The 20,014-nt window shown below is 36.2% G+C and overlaps 1 protein-coding gene across 3 annotated transcripts in view; it reads right to left on the reverse strand.

Annotated features, from left to right (window-relative positions):
- Positions 1-242: 242 nt before the first annotated feature.
- Positions 243-20,014, reverse strand: part of PLA2R1 (phospholipase A2 receptor 1) — a 119,502-nt gene continuing 99,730 nt past the window's right edge. For 2 of the 3 annotated variants that reach the window (XM_015082931.3, XM_027055659.2), the window contains exons 21-30: positions 19,009-19,126; positions 17,749-17,876; positions 17,246-17,393; positions 13,059-13,297; positions 11,337-11,505; positions 8,867-9,007; positions 8,220-8,336; positions 6,465-6,641; positions 3,602-3,634; positions 243-3,484 (exon numbers count right to left, since the gene is read on the reverse strand). In XM_015082931.3, the coding sequence (XP_014938417.2) occupies positions 3,270-3,484; positions 3,602-3,634; positions 6,465-6,641; positions 8,220-8,336; positions 8,867-9,007; positions 11,337-11,505; positions 13,059-13,297; positions 17,246-17,393; positions 17,749-17,876; positions 19,009-19,126 (1,485 nt within the window). In that variant the 3' untranslated portion in view covers positions 243-3,269. Of the gene's footprint in view, positions 3,485-3,601; positions 3,635-3,702; positions 4,295-6,464; positions 6,642-8,219; positions 8,337-8,866; positions 9,008-11,336; positions 11,506-13,058; positions 13,298-17,245; positions 17,394-17,748; positions 17,877-19,008; positions 19,127-20,014 lie in introns of those variants that run through there. The other variant, XM_027055660.2, reaches the window with a different exon arrangement.

The raw sequence follows: 20,014 nt of genomic DNA on the forward strand, positions 1-20,014 counted from the left end.
TATTGCAACATGGAATTTCTCACTCATCACTTCATCCTTCACAGCAAAATGTATGAACACAGGGAAAGACATGAGGCTCTACACTGGTTTTATAATTCCTTTATTAAAAGAAGCTTCATTGACTTTAAGTTTTTTTCCCTTTGTTTGGTGCCATGGAGGATTTTCTCCAAGATAAAGCATCATAGCAAGATTGGAGTGAAAGCCATGTTTTTGTTTTTGTTTTATTATTATTATTATTATTATTATTATTATTATTATTATTTAGGTAGTGATAAGCATTTGTGCATTGTTCAAGAGAAGTAGAAAGGAAGAACTAGCATGACACTATGATCTCACAGGTGTTCGCATGCAGGTTAGTTCTAAGAAAGAATATATATGAAGGCTAAAGATTCTGGAAACTGAACTCCTTAAAAATATTCAATGTCCCCGCTAATGCTCTGTCACTCTCTGTCTCCTGCAAACCCATTGTTGATATGGATGAGAAGTAAATCTTTGGTGTGTTAAGCCACTGAGGTTTTGGGATTGTTTGCTAGAGCATTTAGCCTCCCCTAATAGAGTAACTGATGGTGCTATATACGTCTCACTACTGTAGATGTGAAGTGGCCTTGTATAACAGCAGTGCTCAGGTAGAGAATTGAATGGGAGTCACAGCCGGTACTCCAGGGACAAGGCGGTGCTGGAGTGAGCCAGGATGTAGCCAAATCTAAGAGAATAGATGGCAGGTTGCACCAACTACAGACTTCATAGCTGATGCCTGCATTGTTCCCAGGAATGGGGCCAGACAACTACCCTCAGTGGACAGAGATAACACACATTTACAATAAGTTATCACTTTCTTCCCCGAGTACTACAATGACACAAATTCTCATATATCCATCACCATTTTGAGGAGGAAAAGGAAACTCCAAAATACTGTTTATCTAAGACCCCATCTAACCCACCCCTGGTAGGAAGTGGAACTTTCAATTGAAGAAGTATTTAAACTCAAAGAAGACTGTTGGAATTGGAAAAGCGTAAGATATGTTTAATTGTAAAATCTAAGATTTCCATTACCCAGAGACATGGATAACAACTGATTTTTTTGGAGGGGGGCACATTAATTATGTGTGAATGAGTTTGTGACCCTAATGCTTCTTTGCTTTTCATGCCATAGCTATGAAATCTAGTGCAGATTAAAAATAGATGTGGAAAAACTTTTTTTAAGTGCACATATATAAATAAAACATAATATTTCAATACTTTCTATTTCAATAATGGGAAGGACTGCATGATCTTGTCCATGGGGACAGATTCCCCAGAGATGCAGTTCAATACTAAATAGCAAAGTACAGAGCATTGACAAGGAGTATGGTCTCTTTCTGCAAAACCACTTTATTAATGACATACTTTGTCAAATTGTTACATGTGACTATTCCACTTCAATATAACTCAACTAGAAGGATAATTGATTAGCAGTTTTTACCAATCCCACTGAAAAGAACAGAACTTTAATTTCATTTGACAGATTGTTAAATCGGGCTTTTATACCACCTGGTTAGTTCAAGCCAATTATTCTTATGAGTGATAAATATTCAACCGCCACACAATATAATATCCTTTAAAAAATGAAGTCTTAAAACTTAAAAAAATTATGGAAGTAGATTGTCCTAATGTGTAAGTTACACAGCGGTAACAAAGAGCTGCTTTTGGAAGCTGTATTAATTGTTTCAGGCCACAAGGACTCCATTCTTAGGGTATGCTCGTTAAATTACATTTCTAATGATGATGGTTTTTCACTTAGCAATTCACTCACACTTTCTCCTGGAGCTCCACCTCATGACTAGTGGCTACTAGTTAGTTTCAAGGCAACTGGATGTTATAATTAAAATGCACCTTCAGGGGAGGCCCTGAGATTCCCCCAGTTCCTCTCTATCACAAGACCTTACTTAATTTTCATAACCACCTGGAATTTTGTACTTATGCATTTCTTTACTGGCTTGCTCTCACTTTTTTCTCAGAAAATAAGTGACATAAAAACAAGAGTTCGCATTAATTTGCTCACCACAATATGTCTAGTTTCTAGAATGGTACTTGGTTCTTAGTAGGAATGCAATAAACATTGATGTAATCAGTAAACTTTTAAATGTTGATTATGAAGGCACTTTTCCATATCATAAATTCATGTAGGAAAGTCAAATCTGTGATATTTAATTTACAGTGTTATGCTATTAACCATAATTTATCAACTAAACTAACTAGTCCAACACAGAGATGGTTCTTAAGAACCATAATTTACTAAATAGAATACCCCAAATAAACTCATTTATATAACAAAGGTATCTAGATTATGATTGGAGACTAATTTATTTAGTACTTCTCAATATATCCTATATTGTGGTTCTAATGGGACTGTAATTCAGATCTTCATTTTTTCCCCTTTAAAATCAAATTATGTTTTATATCTTTCAATTGTTAAGAGAGTTATATATTATTTTAGCATTTAGTTTTCAATAAAAACCATGAGTTTTAACAATAGTAAGATTTTGATAAATTCCTTTAAGTTTATCTATATATTTAAACATCAAATGTAGTCATCATTCAGTAATTGAAGATTTTAAGCCACATTATGTGGTTGCTTATGAAAGTGTGCTGCTAACCAAGGTCTTTCCTATTTAAAGACAGGTAATTTTTCTTTTTTAGTTTGAGAACTCAGAATTAATAAAAACAAATAACACTGTAAATATTAGTTTAGAGCCCAGAATGTGTGAGTTTTAAGCTTAGAAATTAGTTTTCTAAATCCTGTGTTAAAATGATTGAGTTAAAAAACCAACAAGAAAACTTCTCAGAAGCCTTTAACTTTTTGTCTTGTATAAGGTCTAGAATTTTGAAATTTGTTTTACTTCCCCTCTCTCTCTTTTCATGGAATGAGTATGGGTAAATGTCTGAATAGATGCCAGATTAGGCTAAAAATTCTTTTAAAGTTTCAGTAAGCCATTCACATTGGTTTGAGAGTCTTGAAGAGGGAGTTATTTTTAATAGTTCTTGTTTTCTGAATAGTAGCCATTGTATAACTTCCCCTTTTTAAGAATAGATCACAGTTTGGGGAAATGAGTAATTCAACACACATCTGATTTGGTTACAGTTCAAAACCAGTAATCACTTTAAGAGTGATTAAATAGTGACACAATTTACATTATAGCGGCATCTGGTCTGTAAGGAAAATGAGGGGAGACTCCCCTTATAGTCTTTTCTTATTATCCTCATGGCTGTGGCATTTTCTGGACTCATTGTTATTGGTCATTCTTCTCAAGATCAGAAATGAGAATGTTTTCTTCCAAATGTACTGTACTAAAGTTGGTTGTAGGATAGTAAGGATTCCCAAACCCTGCAAGTCTCCTGAAGATACCTCTGTTGTGCTTGTATATACAGAAGGAAAGTGCGGAAATTGCCAGAATTACTATCAGTGTCAGTGCTACCGCAAGAGGTACAATGCTGTGACTTGGTCCTGAAAGAAGATGAAAAAAAGGAAGGGTTCAATGACAATGAATTAAGATAGATGCTGCCACACAGTTACTTTCTATTTTATTATTTCTAAGAGACATCAAAAAATGTTCAAACCTACCTTTTCTTGAGTGCTCCTTTATTGTGTGAATATCTAAAAACAAATACAAAAAAAACCCACCTGAGATTAAAATTTTCTTTTAATTCAGCAAAATTATGTTATTATTTGTAGCAGAGTTCAACAAACTATGGCTCATGGATCAGATCTGGTGCCTGTTTTTATAAATAATATTTTATTGGAACTCAGTCACACTCATCCATTTATGTATTGTCTTTGGCGGCTTTCATGCTACAGTGGCAGCATGACAGAGACTATATGGCCCCCAAAGTCTAAACTATTTATTGTCTGGCCCTTTACAAGAAAATTTTGCTGACCCCTGATTTATTATAATCATTATTATTGCTCACAAACACATACACTGCTCTTTTTTTTAAGCTGAAAATTTTCCATCTAGTCTCAGCACTATGCTACAATAAAAATATGAATAAAATATAGTCCCTGCCTGCAAGGAACTCAGTTTTGTTAAGCTATGAGATGGAGTTTGTCCAGCAATGATAATCTCTTTACCTCCAGGGAAGGATTCTAAACTCAGCACTTTCTCTCCTTTGCAATCTTAAGAATCTTGAAAAATGAATAAAAAATAGCTCTTCCACTCAAAAAGTTGGAGGGTTCCCATTTGACGACTTTCTACAGTAAAAATGTATCTCTTTCAAGTAGACTCTGTCTCCAAGTTTGAACACTGCTATTTTTCCTCTAGGTAAAGATCCAGAGAAATAGGTAGAGAATGACCCAGAGAAAGATCAGTAAATGATTTGTGAGTGGAGAAAGTGCCTTGGTGCAGTCGTTAGGCCCATTCATTCTTACACACTTAAAACATTAACATTGTCACCAACAGCAAAACCACATTAACAAAACCTGTTTTGCAATTTAAAAATAATACTATATAATTTTTCATCATACTATTAAAAACATGTATGTGTGTGAAGAAACTTTAGAGTTATTGTTATTTTTTTTATTTTTAGCTTTTAATGTTGGTTTATTTTTGAGAGAGAGTGGGCACGTGCGCGAGCAGGGGAGGGGCAGAGAGGGGAAGACACAGAATCCAAAGCAGGCTCCAGGCTCTGAGCTGTCAGCACAGAGCCCAACATGGGACTCTAATTCACTAACGGTGAGATCATGAGCTGAACCAAAATCAGATGCTTAACCAACTGAGCCACCCAGGTGTCCCATGTGAAGATACTTTTTAAAGAGAAGCTGTTAAAAGAATATTTATTCTCAAGATGCATGCAGTAGGCAGATATGGAAGGACCATGTAGAGTCAAAAAACTTGGACTGTGGGCTTCAGTTTGATCAAGTACATTTCTCATCTGTAAAATGGGAATATTGTATCTGCTTCACTGCTTTAAAAATTGCTATGAGGGGGGCGCCTGGGTGGCTCAGTTGGTTGAGCGTCCAACTTCGGCTCAGGTCATGATCTCACGGTTCGTGAGTTCGAGCCCCGCATCAGGCTCTGTGCTGACAGCTCAGAGCCTGGAGCCTGCTTCAGATTCTGTGTCTCCCTCTCTCTCTGCCCCTCCCCACTCACGCTCTGTCTCCCTCTGTCTCAAAAATAAACATTAAAAAAAATTTAAAAAAAAATTGCTATGAGGGACGAAAGAGGTATCCTATATATTACAGGAAGCTTTAAAGTCTTGCATAGACGCAAGGTGTTTCTGATTTGTTTTTGATACTTAAATGCTATTGATCACTTGGGCACACTACTTATTAGGCTCAGTCCTGTTTTCTACACTGTTAGGGCTTGAATGTTGGTGCCGACATCTTCCAGTTTTTTCTCCTTCATTCCCACCCAGTCTCTAATCAGATCACCAAATCCTGATGATTTTCCTATTTCTATTCTTCCTCATGTTCCTTGTTCTGTCACTCAAATCACAACTGCCTCCCTTTATATCCAGATGAGTGTGATTCCACTGCAAGTGTCTACAGAGCACATAGGGCTTCCCTGTCAGGTTCACCATGAAGTTCAGCTCTCTAAACTGATACTCTCACAGTATCACAGAGAGATACTCTCTGTGAATGGATCCTACATTACTGTCCAGTTTTATTCTCATCACCACCTAATATGAGCCTTTTGCTCCAATCTGAGCTCATTCTCAATCACTGGCTTTAGTCATGCTGGGACTTTTGTCTAATATGCCTTCCCTCCTCTATTCTCTTCATCTTTTGGGATTCCAAAACCTTATCTCCTCTCTGAAATCTTTAGCAGCAGGTTCCTCCTTCTCTGCAACACTGACATCTAGAAATGTTGTGATTATTATTAAAAACACCTTTCCACTGTTAATGTTCATTGTTAACATCCTGTCTTAGAAATCTCTGTATTATTGGCAACTGACTAGAATTTTCTGGCTTAGATTTCTAAAATTATTATTTCTTTTTATCACCACAAACTAAGTAGCTCACAATGAAGTTAAAATATGACTTTTATAACATATTATGGCTAGCAACAGAGAATCACATCCATTAATCCACAACAAGAATACCTAGGCCTTGATTATATTTCCTGGGACCAAAGATGAATCTTAACATTTCTGAGTAGCAGTTGCCAGAATGGTACTAGCAGTACCAGTAGCAGTTGCTTTTAACATTTCTAGTTCCATTTGTTTGAGGTTAAACTGCTTTTTGCACATTAGTTGAACAAGGAGGATGACACAGGAAAGTCATAGTCTTTATAATGATTTTTTGTTGATATCAGAGAAAGAAGGAGCTGAAATGTCCTCTGACTTGTTTGATGTAGAACAAGATGATAATGTCAGAATCTGAATATTCCCCGAATACTTGCATTTTCAACACTTGAAATGCTAAAGAGGTGGGTCAACATTAGTCAGGGTAGAATCAAAATGAAGAATTATCCTCTGACTTTACCCACCTGCTTCCATTTTGCATATAAATCCTTTTTTTTCTTGACATGGAGATAACTGCCACACTCCTTCGGGGATCCTCAGGGCAATACACAGATGGGGTTTGACATGGTCCGTCTCTGGCTTCCGAATGCCCCAGTTCGACTGGTCTGTGGGAGTTCCATCAAACCACTTTATGGTTTCATCTGTAGAAAAATTGTTGACTTACTATGACTTATATGTATGATTATCAAATATACTAAGACTGGAATGAACCATAAAAAGCAGTTCTTGGGGCATCTGGGTGGCTCAGGTGGTTAAGCATCCAACTCTTGATTTCAGGGGAGGTCATGATCTCACAGTTGTGAGATCGAGCCCTGCATTGGGCTCTGCGCTGGGTGTGGAGCCTGCTTAATATCCTCTCTCTCTCCCCTCCCCCATTTGCTCGTGCGCACGCTCTCTCTCTCTCTCTCTTTCTGAAAAAAGCAGCTCCTAAATTTAATGAGACTGTCTCTTTATCTGATACATTCGACTCAGTAGGTACAGTCATGAAGTCATTATCAAAAGGTAGGTATTAGTAAAGTTGCTTTGTGAACAGCTCTCTATTTATTTTAGATACATTGTTCTAATTTAGTTCATTTAGAATATCATCTTAAAAAATTTTTTTAATGTTTATTTATTTTTGAGAGAGAGAGAGACAGAGACAGAGAGAGAGAGAGAGAACAAGCAGGGAAGGGGCAGAGAGAGAAAGGGAGACCAGATTGTGAAGCAGGCTCCAGGCTCTGTGCTGATGCGGGGCCCGAACCCACAAACTGTGAGATCATGACCTGAGCCAAAGTCAGATGCTCAACCAACTGAGCCACCCAGGTGCCCCAAATATCACCTTTTTTTTTAACATAATAGTTTGAATTTTGAAATATTCCCTATAATTGTAATCAATTTAAAGACATCATTTGAAGTCCTACCATCTATATCATTGCATAATGACTCTCTTTCTAAAATAATTTTACAATGAATTTCTTTAAGAAGCAAGCCAGTGGGGACTGAGGGGGTGGGGACAGTGGTAGAGTCCTCCAGGTGTAAGCAATAAGAGGAGACGCATTGTCTGAAAAGGATTTAAAACCAACAATAAAAGTACCTAAAAGTCGGTCAGCTTTTTATTACCACAATGGGCTAGAAATTCTAAACAATGTCTGTGATTGAAACACTCCTCCTTGTCAGAGTGAACCCACCCTCCACCTTGGGGCACCACTGTAAGAAGTTCTCCGTACCAATTAAAATATTTTTCTTTATAAGTACTTTCAATAACCACCAATTACATAGAGAAAAGAATACCACGTTCTCATTTGATCACAGACCCTGGTTTTTATGAGAAGCAAATAATTCTAAAAGCACAATTCATCACTGAAATGTTTCTATAACTCTGTTGTGCTTTTATAACATCGAGGAATCTGGGCTATTTTCAAATAAATAGGGTTTTGTTGTCTATGACTAAGTGTGTGAACACAAAATTCTCTCCAAGAACCTTCATGATGTGAGGGTAAGTATAAGATAAACTTGTTTGCTTGTTTTTATGTTTGGTATTCTGGGATTATTTCAAAGGACACAAGGGTATAGAAAAGGGTTAGCAATATTGTCTTTGGAGGAAATGGCTTTCGGATTACTGCTATTTTTTCACTGCAAATATATCTAAGGAGAGCCTTCTGGTTTGTAGATGTCATTTTCATTAGCCTTGGCCACCATGTATTTATTTATCCTGTCTCCTCTTTACCCAAATCACTTACTGTCACCATCAAAGTGAGCATTCAACCAAACCATCTGGACAGAAGAACCAAAAGCAAAAAGCTCTTCTAGGAGAAATGAATTTTCAGTCTCATCCTTGATTGTTAAAAGATTAGATCCTATAAAAGACACAAACAATAAATAAACAAGTATTTGTGTTTATGGGTAAATTCAATTTTAAAAATGTCTCCTTTACAATAATTTGTAAAACTCAGTCTTTGCAGAGCAAACATTTCTATTGTGAATAAGTGATTTTTGATTAAAAATTTAAAAATTATACTACATTTATTAAAAGAGACAAGCATGTACTTAAGAAGCTAAAGGATAGAATATTAATTTTAGAGAACATTAAAAGTTTATAATTCAGGTGGAATTATATAAAAGTTTATAATTCAGTTTATAATTCAAAAGGAACATTTTCTGTGAAAGTGTAGTATCCTGAGATACCATATTAGGTTTTCACATTCTATACCAGACACTGAATTTCATAGATAGTCCATCCCCAAACAAGCAATTCAAAAGTATTTACTTTTTTTTGTTGTTGCTCCTAAAGTCACTAAATAATCAGACAAATGAAGAAAACCACATTGTTTACTGAAACGTCAAGAAGGAATGCATTGAAAGCGTTTTACCATCACAAAAGAATTACCTTCCTTTTTGCAAAATTCATGAGCAGCCTCAAAACTCGTACTGTCTAGGACTGTAGAAAAACTGTAGCAATTACTTTTGAATTTTATCCAGGGAATAGATGTTTCTGAGCACAACTCTGGGTGTCCAAATGGTTTTGTTTCTGTGAACAAAAATCAGTTATGATTTTAGGGTGGTGACTGGGTTCATTTATTGGGATAAACATTGCATTAAATTCTATGACAGACTAAGATAAATAGTGTAATGAGATTTTCATGATAATACTCTGAAAGAGTGGGTTTAATATAAATGATCAGAAAACCAAATCCGGTTTGTAGCATTTCTGGCAGAAATAATCTTTACCTACACATAACAGGGTATATTCATGCATAGCCTCTTAGGCTTAGTTTGGGTGCTGCATGGGTGAGGGTGGCTGTCTTTCATGTTTATAATTGGTATCCTAAAGGTTGGAAAAACTGGGGGATGTGATTCATAGAAATGAATGAAGTTGGCAAAAAGCACTTCCAAATGTACAAAATGTGTTCTATGCAGTGCTAAATATTACAGATTTAGCAAATCCTTACCTGCCAATCAACCTGTGAGAGAAAATAATGCATTTGGTAAAGTAACATAGCATAGCAAAACATAACACATAACTAAGGGAAATATCAGGTAGACTTTGCTTTAGAGGTCACATCCATGATGAGATCCTAGGTGTATGGCTATGGGCATGTTACCTATCATATTCATACTTTGGTTTCTTTATCAATAAAAAGAGAGCCAACAGGACACCTGGGTGGCTCAGTTGGTTAAGTGTCCGACTCTTGATTTCAGCTCAGGTCATGATCTTACAGTTGTGAGATCAAGTTCTGCACTGGGCTCCACTCTTGAGGTAGAGCCTGCTTCAGATTTTCTCTCTCTGCGTACCCCCCTCTTCCCCTCCCCTACTTGTGCTTTCTTTCTCTCTCTCAAAATAAACATTTTTTAAAAAGTTATAAAAGAGAGTTAAACAACATCTTTTTTACATGAGAAGTTTATTTATTTGTTTTTATTTTTCCCTTCTAAGTAATCTCTACACCCAACAAGGGACTCAAACTCATGACCCTGAGATCTAAAGTCACATGCTCTACCAAATGACCTACTCAGGTGCTGCTGTGTGAGGAGTTTAAATGAGCTAGTGCCTGACACTTCTTAAGCACTCAATAAATGCAGTGCTATTGAAAAGGGAAGAATAATTTTTATGGTGTTTTAGTAGCAGAATTAGCTTTTCCAGTGTATGTGGCTATTATTTACATTATTATCCTGAATTATTTTGATCCGAAGTTACATAGTGTGTATGCTGTTTAACTTATAGTATCCAGAATGTAAGCAAATATGTGCACTTTTACTAAATGAGAGATTTTAAAAGACACCAGCTGGTGTTAAAGAACTCTACGTAGCAATCAAGGGAAGGGGGACTTGGTGTAATGGGATGAACATCACATCAAAGAGAAAGGAAGCTTGGCTTCTCCTCCTGGTCCTATTGGTGGACATCTGTGAGATCTTCAGTAAGCTATTTCATGCTCTGAGTTTGTTTTCTGTTTAAAATAAAGTTCACCTGGCTCAACTGGGAGAGCCAGGTGAGCTTTAAGAGTAATGAGGTATTATTATCATTGTTATCATATAATATAAATATTATTTCTATCATCATTGTCATCATCTCTAGAATTTTATTAGTCTTTGACGTAAACGTGAATTTGCAGTCTGGCCTTCAAGGTCACACATGCTCTTAATGCAGGTTTCTAGCCTGATTTCCCACCTCTCCTTACTGGTACACTGCCATGAAGGCAAATTTCAACACTAGCTTTGCTTTACACCTTTCTTCCTTCCATGTCTTTGTCCAAGCTTTTCTTTTCTTTTCTTTTTTAACATTTACTTATTTTTGACACACACACACACACACACACACACACACGCGCACACAGAGTGAGTGCGGGAGGGGCAGAGAGAGAAGGAGACACAGAATCTGAAGATGGCTCCATGCTCTGAGCTGTCAGCACAGAGCCCAATGCGGGGCTCTAACTCACGAACCAGGTGGTCAGGTGGTGACCTGAGCCGAAGTCAGATGCTTAACTGACTAAGCCACCCAGATGCCCTGTCCAAGCTTTTCTGTTCAGACTGCCTCTCCATGTCCAATCATTTTCTCACTACATCCTACCTATTCTTCAAGGCCAGTCACACAGTTATGTCCTTCAAGAAGTCTTTCTACTTGTCCTCAAGTGGATGTGTTATGTTCTTTTTTCTTGCTAACCCCACAACACTTACTACCTCTTTTCCATCATTTGGTAGTTCTGCTTGGTGTAACAGTTATTTGTCTGAACATCACCTACCAGACCAGAGGCTTCTTGAGGGCAGACACTTCTTACCCTTACTCAAAGCTCCTGCTTAGCACAGTGCCTTACACACAGTAGGTGCCAGTACATATTTGTTGAGTTGAATAGAATTAAACCTACCAGTAGGTACATGACAAATTGCTCCTTGCAGAAATGACTCGCAGGCTGTGCTACTCCAGCGTCCACTGGTGTCAGCAAAAACACAGTCACCCAAGATGGATGACTCATCGTCTTTCCAAAAAGTGAAGGAGGATTTGGTGCCATCTGACCAGTCAAAATTAAGACCATTCTGTGGAGGGAAATGAAGCCATAATTTCTTTGCTAGCACTGCATCACCCAGTGCTATTTGAGCAGCCCTTACTTCACGCACTGATTTGTATTTCCACATCTAGACTTCTATTTCAGGGGGTCTAGGATAGCTTGTGAATGTGGCCTGACAAAAAGAAATAGCTGTCACAACAGTATCTTTTTTAGTTTTGGGTAATCCTTTGTTCCCTACCACCATAATTTCCAAGTAAGCAATCAGAATGAAGTTGGATTAATATCTTGTTCTTTACACCAAAACCAATTTCAGATTGGTCAAAGATTCATACATATGAATTGGAAACATAAAAGTGCTAGAGAAAACTTGGCTAAATATTTTATACTCTTGGTGCGGGGAATATCTTTTCAAGTCTGATACAAAATCCAGAGGCCATAATGCAAAATTGACTACGTGAAGTTAAATCATTCTGTAATGCACAAATATAATAAACAACCATAAGACACTATTCTCTCACCTATCCCAATGACAAGGATTAAAATTTTGACGTGTCCAGTATTGACAAGGATATGAAAAACTACCTGTTATCATAGTTGTTTGCATGTAAATTAGTGTAAACTTTTGGCAGACAGTATGGCACTATTTCTTAAAATGTAAAGTGTGCTCAGCAATTTAACTTCTAGGAATTTATCCAACTTACACAGGGTTGTTTGTTGTGTATTACTTGTAATTGTGAAAAACTGGGAAGAACCCAAATTTCTATTCACAGGAGAGTGGTATGGTATATCTTTATGTGGTGCTGCAAAGAATGTGTTAGATTTTTATGTGCTGACATGGAAAGCTGTACAAGGCATATTAAACAAAAAACAAGTTAAAGGACACCACAAGTAGTATAACCTCATTTGTATTTAAAAAACAATATACATATTTACCCATTATGTAAATATGTGTAGGAAATTTTTAAATGATGCATAAGAAATATTTACAGTGATTATCTCTGGGGTACAGAACCAGAGGTTGAGACAGAATAGAGTTTACTTTTTACTACTGCAAGTGTATAATAGTTTTATTTAAAAAAAAAAAGAAAACTAAGAAAAAAATCTTACTCTCCAAAATACATCCCTAGAGGGAGAGAAACCCACGTGTTAAATTCCAAGGTGGTATTGAATTAATTAATAACCACATTTCTAGACAGGAAGCATGATCCATTTTTCCTGATAATTTCTTAAATGCAGATTGCCCAAATGCAGGTGCTTGAGTTTAAGATGTGTTCCACTGCCCACATGAGGCAGTATCTAGAGATACTCAGAAATTTTCAGAGAACCTTTGAAGGGCATTATTTTCCATAGATTAGGCAAGTGGATGTTTGTTCTAAAAAAGGTGTATACCTTTAATTTGTAGTCATAAGCTATTCGTAAGGTTGGTCATAGTTGTTGTATAAACCAATTACTTAAATGTTACATTTGCTATTATTTCTTGGAATTTTTTTTCTCTGTGTTAATTTCAGTGTCCATACCACTAAGGAAGTAGATGTGAAACTTAGTTATGCAGGGATGTTCCAAGAGATTTAAGATACTTACATCTGCAGTGAACAATCCAATCCAGTGGGGATGTCCTAACCGGTTGAGGATAACAGTGAGGAAGGACTGGTGATACTGATCTGTAATGCTGGCCAATTCTGCTCCATGCACTAGGCAGGTTTTTATTGCTGTATACCAAGTCATATTTGCATTAATTATCTTATAAGTTCTGTTTCCATATTCTAAGGTATTGGGGACTGGATACATATCAGATGTATTTACACTGTGTCCAGAGGTATCTAGAACAAGAACAACAACAACAATCATTTTTAGCATCCGGTTGAGAAAGGGAGAGGCAAAGCTTAGCATGGATCCATGTCATAATGATCCATGCTGTGATGAACATCAGTTTTCCTTCCCAGAACTATTTCAAAATGAGGGTAATACCTGAAAGCATAGGTGATGCTAAAGAATGAGAACTTAGGAAGTTTAATGCATGAGTTTCTTAAAAAAAAAAAAAAAACAACATACATAGAGAAGATTTCTAGAAGATTTCCCATTTTTTACTCCCTTTTTCTCCTTTTTTTTAAAATTTAAATTTAGTTAACATAGAGCGCAACATTGGTTTCTGGAGTAGAATTCAGTAATTCATCATTTACATACAACACCCAGTGCTCATCATAACAAGGTCCCTCCTTAATACCTTATATAGCTTAATACCTTAATCCATCTAGCCCTTCTCCCACCCACGTCACTCCATCAGCCCTCAGTTTGTTCTCTATCATTAAGAGTCTCTTGTGGTTTGTTTCCCTCTCTCCTCTTGTTCCCCTACCCCCACCTTCCATATGTTCATCTGTTCTGTTTCTTAAATTCCACATATGAGTGAAATCATACAGTATTTGTCTTTCTTTGATTGACTTATTTCGCTTAGCATAATACATTCTAGCTCCATCCATGTCATTGCAAATGGCAAGATTTCATTCTTTTTTTTCCTTTTTTTTTTAATATATGAAATTTATTGTCAAATTGGTTTCCATACAACACCCAGTGCTCATCCCAAAAGATGCCCTCTTTTAGGATGCCCCAGACAGGTTTTATTCCACTAGTTACACCCGGCCCAACACACATTGCTCTGGCAGAACTTAATACTTACTAAGAGAATATTGACATATATATTATGGAGTCATATATTGTGTTGCAAACATAATTTTACAAGTACATATTCTCAAATACCACCCTTTTTAAAATAATTTTTTTAATGTTTATTTATTTTTGAGAAACAGACAGAGCATGAGCAGGTGAGGGGCAGAGAGAGAGGGAGACACAGAATATGAAGCAGGTTCCAGACTTTGAGCTGTGAGCACAGAACCCAGTAAGGGGCTTGAACCCACCAACTGTGAGATCATGACCTTAGCCAAAGTCAGTCACTTAACCAACTGAGCCACCCAGGCACCCCCTCTTTTAAATCAAATACCACCCTTTATTAAACTTGAGATTATATGATAGTTGCTATCATGTTTAATGTTTACATGTATAAATTCTAAATAGAAACTTAAAAACTACATTAATAAACAGAATACACACATTCTATAAATAGTTTCTATTAATATGTCATCTGTCAGAGTCAAGATTTACAAATTAAAAGGCAAGGTTTTCCCAGACATGATGACTGGTGCCTTCTTCTTGTTCATGAGCGACAGGTCATGTGACAGCCAACCCCTTGTTTTACATCCAGGATATTTCCTCTTTAAAATGTGCACTTGCCTTTTTGTTCTGTACTATATCGTGTACTATGATAGGCTAAATTTAGCAAACCTAAAATAGAAAAACAAGGTAAGAATTTCTGAACTGTCTTATCCAAAGTGGCTGGGATATTTTTCTATTTACTGGTTTTATTACAATTGGGGTTGAAAAGGAACATGGTGAGGTGTGAATAGGTCAGAAGACTTGTGAATCAACCCCAGTCCTGACTATGCATGGCTAAGTGACCTTGGAAAAACAAGTAATCTCTCCAAGCCTCAAATTTGTGGTCTTTAAGAGATAAGTAAAGCTTTCCTTGGAGGGGTGTGGGTAGAATTCAGAGATAACACACAGAGCACTTACTGGAACACAGTACTTAGAATGTAGTACCCAGAACAAAGCAGGTGCTCAATAAATGTTGGTTCTTTATGCCAAGTAAAAATGGCAAAGTGGGAATTTGACTCTTACCTGAAAATGTTACCTCAATATAATAATAGCACATATTGTAAAACAAAAGTGAAATTAACCTATTTACCAAGTAAATTATGATGGACTACACTTTTATATTTGTTTATTCTTTACTAGAGGTCTGTTGGCCACTTGCCAGTCTATATACCAAGTCTAATGTTATTTTTTTAAAAAAACAATATAATACCATAGTAGATATTTAAAAATGATAACTAGTAAAATTAAGGCAACTAAATATTTTCATATATGTGACCTAAATACAATTTTACTATTTACCCCCATTATATTACATATCTGTATTTTTACACACATAAAATTCTTCATATGTAATTGATTCCATCAAACTTCAAAACATACGTGATTTTGAGCAACATGATTTTGCCACTCATTGACCTGAAAAAGAAGGATCTGTTGGAAACCAAGCCCCATATTGGGGGTCTTGATTTTGTTCCTGTCTCCCTTTTATTTAGGTATCTTTATTCTTTCAGGCAGTTAAGAGAGTTTGCGCTCTAAGCCCAATGTAAGCAGATGTTTATATGGCAAATAAAGAAGTGGAGCAGAATTTGGTCATTTATTGTAGGCTAAGAGAATTTGTGTAGTTGAATAATATTTTTTGGAAATAATAATATAAACAGCTGTCATTTGTTAATATGCTGGCAACTTGCTAAGCATTATATATGCATAGACTCTGTATGTGCATAGAGTGAGATAGTTATTATCCCATTTTACAGATGTGAAGTCACATCTGTAAAAAGATAAGAAACTTCATTGACACTTAATTACAGAGATGGGGAAAGAACCCAGGAGGGGTATGAATTCCAGTGCCTATGCTCCCAACCACCCCTACTTTAGACTATGTCCAAAAGACCATATACAACGTTAGCCCAAAAAATTTCAAAGAGAGAAAGTGGTAAGAGAGCAGTCCATTTTAAGAAGAGATCAACATCAGTGTCACAGAATAGAATCATTGTATTTAACTGAGTGACCTTGAATATGTAATTTATTTTTTCTAAGCCTCAAGTTTCTCATCTGTAAAATAACACTTTTTACCTACTTCCTAGCATTGTTGGGAGGTTTTTATGCCTTATTGCTTATGAAGCCAAGGCACAGGGCCAGGTATATCATAAGTATGCAAATACATGGTGTATTGATATTATTTCTTTCCCTACAAGACTCTTCTCTTCTCATAATACTCTTGCTATAATTGATTATCTTCTTTCAATTCCTGAATATTATTATTTTTAAGTGATAACTGTGAATTGGGAAATAGCTTCCCTGGGCTATTCTGAGGATGGATAGATACTCAGTGCATTAAAGTGTTCACATACATGCAACACTAAGAGGTATAAATCATATTCCAAGTAAGTATATAAACAATAGGCTGCCCAGAGTTGCACCCAGCTCCAAACACAAACTGTGGTCTTCTAGAGTAGCATCATACAGGGAAACCTTGCACTTGGTGAAAGCACAAGTTGGAGCTATTGTTTTTTGTTGTTGCTATTTTTATTTTTATTAGTCAAGGTCACTTACAGTGCATTTGACCTGATCATCAACCCCGCTGACTACGTGTAATAGTATGGCTTTTGTATTTCACACCAAAAGTTACTGGGGGTTCTGATCATTAGCTCTAGAGACATGCTACATGTCATATTTAGTCACAGAGGGCATTTTTAGGTTTCCAAGAAAGTAGGAAATATTAGTTTGTTTATTTCTTTATTTAACAACATTTTCTTAAAGCCTTTTTTATTCCCTGAACACACACATAAACTCAGAAGAAAGCAGTAAAGCCACTTAATAGGGCTAAAATGGATGCATAAACTTGGTCATCTCTCAGATGGTCTCTGTAGTCTTTAGAATCCCACTAAAGGCCATAATCCTGGGGTAGTAGAGATTAAATGAGCAAATATATATAAAGCTCAAAAAGTAAGTGCCTGACACTGTTAGCTATGAAAATGACAGTTATACAGTGTGTAAAACAAATATGGAAGAGAAGAGTGGGTCATAGAGATGAAAGGAATAAAAAAGCAAATATTTCTTACCCTGCATTTTTTCACAAACAAACCCATGACCTTCTTTTCCACAGTCTTCAAAATACCATTTTCCAGTGAAATGAAAATTAGGATTACTCGACAGCAAGGCACAGAGAGGAATGTGTTTTTGAACTTCAGTGATGTTATGACTTGGAATCTTTAAAAAGATACATATGTTTTCCAAAAAAAAATGGAAACATATAACATTATTATAACACTGAAATTTTTATTAAGGACAATTTAAAAATTCAAGCACTATTATCCCTTTATTTGCATTTAATAAACCTGTTCACAGATCACTTCATAACCTGACAAGTAAATAATTATTGTGATAAGTAATATCATTTATAGAACACATGAAAATGACATAATTACATTATTAAAAATTAATATAATAACAGACTAATAAAATTTATGCCTATAAAGTATAGGAAGTAAAAGAACACTTTACTAAGTATTAAATAGGATCTCTTGCTAAAATTTTTTTCTAAAAATTAAATCTGAAAACTTACATTTATATCAAATGGAGCCCAGTTAGAATATGCCACAGACTTTCCATTTAGCCATTTTTCATAATTACCATTTTGTAACCCTATCCACACATTAGTGGTCTGGCCAAAAAGATTCATAGTAATGAAAGCTAAAAAATAGAAATACATTATCAAATTTAATACCATATAAACCATTTGGGTAATCATCGAATTCTGTTTGTAGCTATGATTTTATTTAAATGACAGCAAAACTTAATTATGAATCAATTGTAGGAATTTGTTCTTACTAAGGTAATGCAGTCTCTTTCACTTTTGTTTCAGTTTAATTGATAGACATTAGCTAGCTAAGCCTGGGATTTCATCATATCATTAACAAAACTATTTCCAGTGTTCATTCAATGCCTTTCTAAACAAAAGAAGATTTATCAACTCTACTTAAACTGAAGTATACAATTGCCTAAATATCAAATAAAGGTGTACAGGTAAATCTAAAGGGATCTAAAAATTATACCATGCAGTTATTATAGAGTGTACCTCAGATTATTTCAGCCATTTTGCAATAAAGATCATAAATCTGCCCTATTTTTTCCACTATTACTGGGGAGACAAAAGTCTTCAAAAATCAGCAGTTTATAAGCAATGCAATGTACTAACTTTTACAGATGTCATGATATAAACCTTATAGGTCAAACTGAAAATGTATGTGTCATCAGCTATATAATACATATGATGTTGATTTGGAAATGTTAGCATTTTGGGGGGACATTTTTTTTTTTTTTTTATTTTTAATTTTTAAAAAAAAATTTTTTTCAACGTTTATTTATTTTTGAGACAGAGAGAGACAGAGCATGAATGGGGGAGGGTCAGAGAGAGGGGGAGACACAGAATCTGAAACAGGCTCCAGGCTCCGAGCTGTCAGCACAGAGCCCGACGTGGGGCTCGAACTCATGGACCGCGAGATCATGACCTGAGCCGAAGTCAGCCGCTTAACCGACTGAGCCACCCAGGCGCCCCTGGGGGGACATTTTTAAAGTTTATTTATTTATTTTGAGAGAGAAAAGGCGAGTGGGGGAGAGGTAGAGAGACAGGGGGAGAGAGAATCCCAAGCACTGTTAGCACAGAGCCAGATCCAGGGCTCTATCTTACAAACTGTGAGATCATGACCTGAGCTGAAATCAAGAGTTGGACGCTTAACCAACTGAGCCACTCAGGTGCCCCCATTTTAATAGATATTGAAATAAAAATGGTTATTTTTGCCCGACTGAATATTGAATACTCTACCTTGCTCCACCTCATTTTCAATGGCGACCAGTGTGCCCCCTTCTTCAACACAGAAATCTTGAGCTGATGTCCAGTTCTTCCAATCCCTTGGGTCTTTGGGGATTTTCACCAAAAGGCACTTTAAAAAAATGTCCAAAAAAGCATTCATTTCCATATTTTTCTTAATGAGTTAAAAACCTTCCAAAGACACTGAGGATCAGTCTTTAGAATTCTTTATAATTTTCTTGAGCAGAAATGACTCATTTTTTTTTCTTTGAGCTCCTCCAAAGATAGGAGAGTAAAACAGAAGACCAGCTTTTAGGGTAAGTCAATATCTTGCATGCATTTGTATCAGGTAGGAACAGAAACAAGGATGTGTTTTTTTCTGTAAGGTATCAGAACGATGTCTTTTGCTCAATGAAAAACAGTATTCCTTTTAAAAAGGAGCCAGCCTGTAGTGTGGTTTTAATTTTTAAAAATCCTGTAGGTAGCAATTAATAGCTTAGTTCAATTTTATTTACAAATACATTTCCTCACTTTAAGTGAGAGAGGAATACTGGGAAATCAAACCACAACAGGGACTTAAATTCACTAATTACTTGAGTTAGCTATGTGGTTTGTAAGTCCACGAGGAAGAGCCAGAAAAGAAAAAAATGAGCCCAGTTGGGAAAGAAGCAAGGGCAAGACCAAAGAAACCTAGGGAGAAGAAATAGGTGGGACGGTGGCCAGCACTGTCAATGGGACACAAAAAGAAGGCTATGGGATTTTGCAGTGAGGGCTGATTTTTACTCATGAGAGAATCATGTCTGTGGCATGGCAGGGCTACTCATTATGGAGCGAGAAATGGAACAATAACCACTGCACAGGTCAGGTAGTGTTGAAGACACCACCCATCCGCAACCAAAGCTCAGTGAAATTTAAACATGTTAATAGGGCCAGGTGGAGTCAGGGGAGAGAGAGATAGAAAAGAAAGGCTATAGTGGATCAGGCAATGTTGCAGAGATGTCAGGAGAAACTGTATGCAAAG

This window comes from Acinonyx jubatus, chromosome C1, assembly GCF_027475565.1.
Source record: "Acinonyx jubatus isolate Ajub_Pintada_27869175 chromosome C1, VMU_Ajub_asm_v1.0, whole genome shotgun sequence".
Taxonomy (NCBI): domain Eukaryota; kingdom Metazoa; phylum Chordata; class Mammalia; order Carnivora; family Felidae; genus Acinonyx; species Acinonyx jubatus.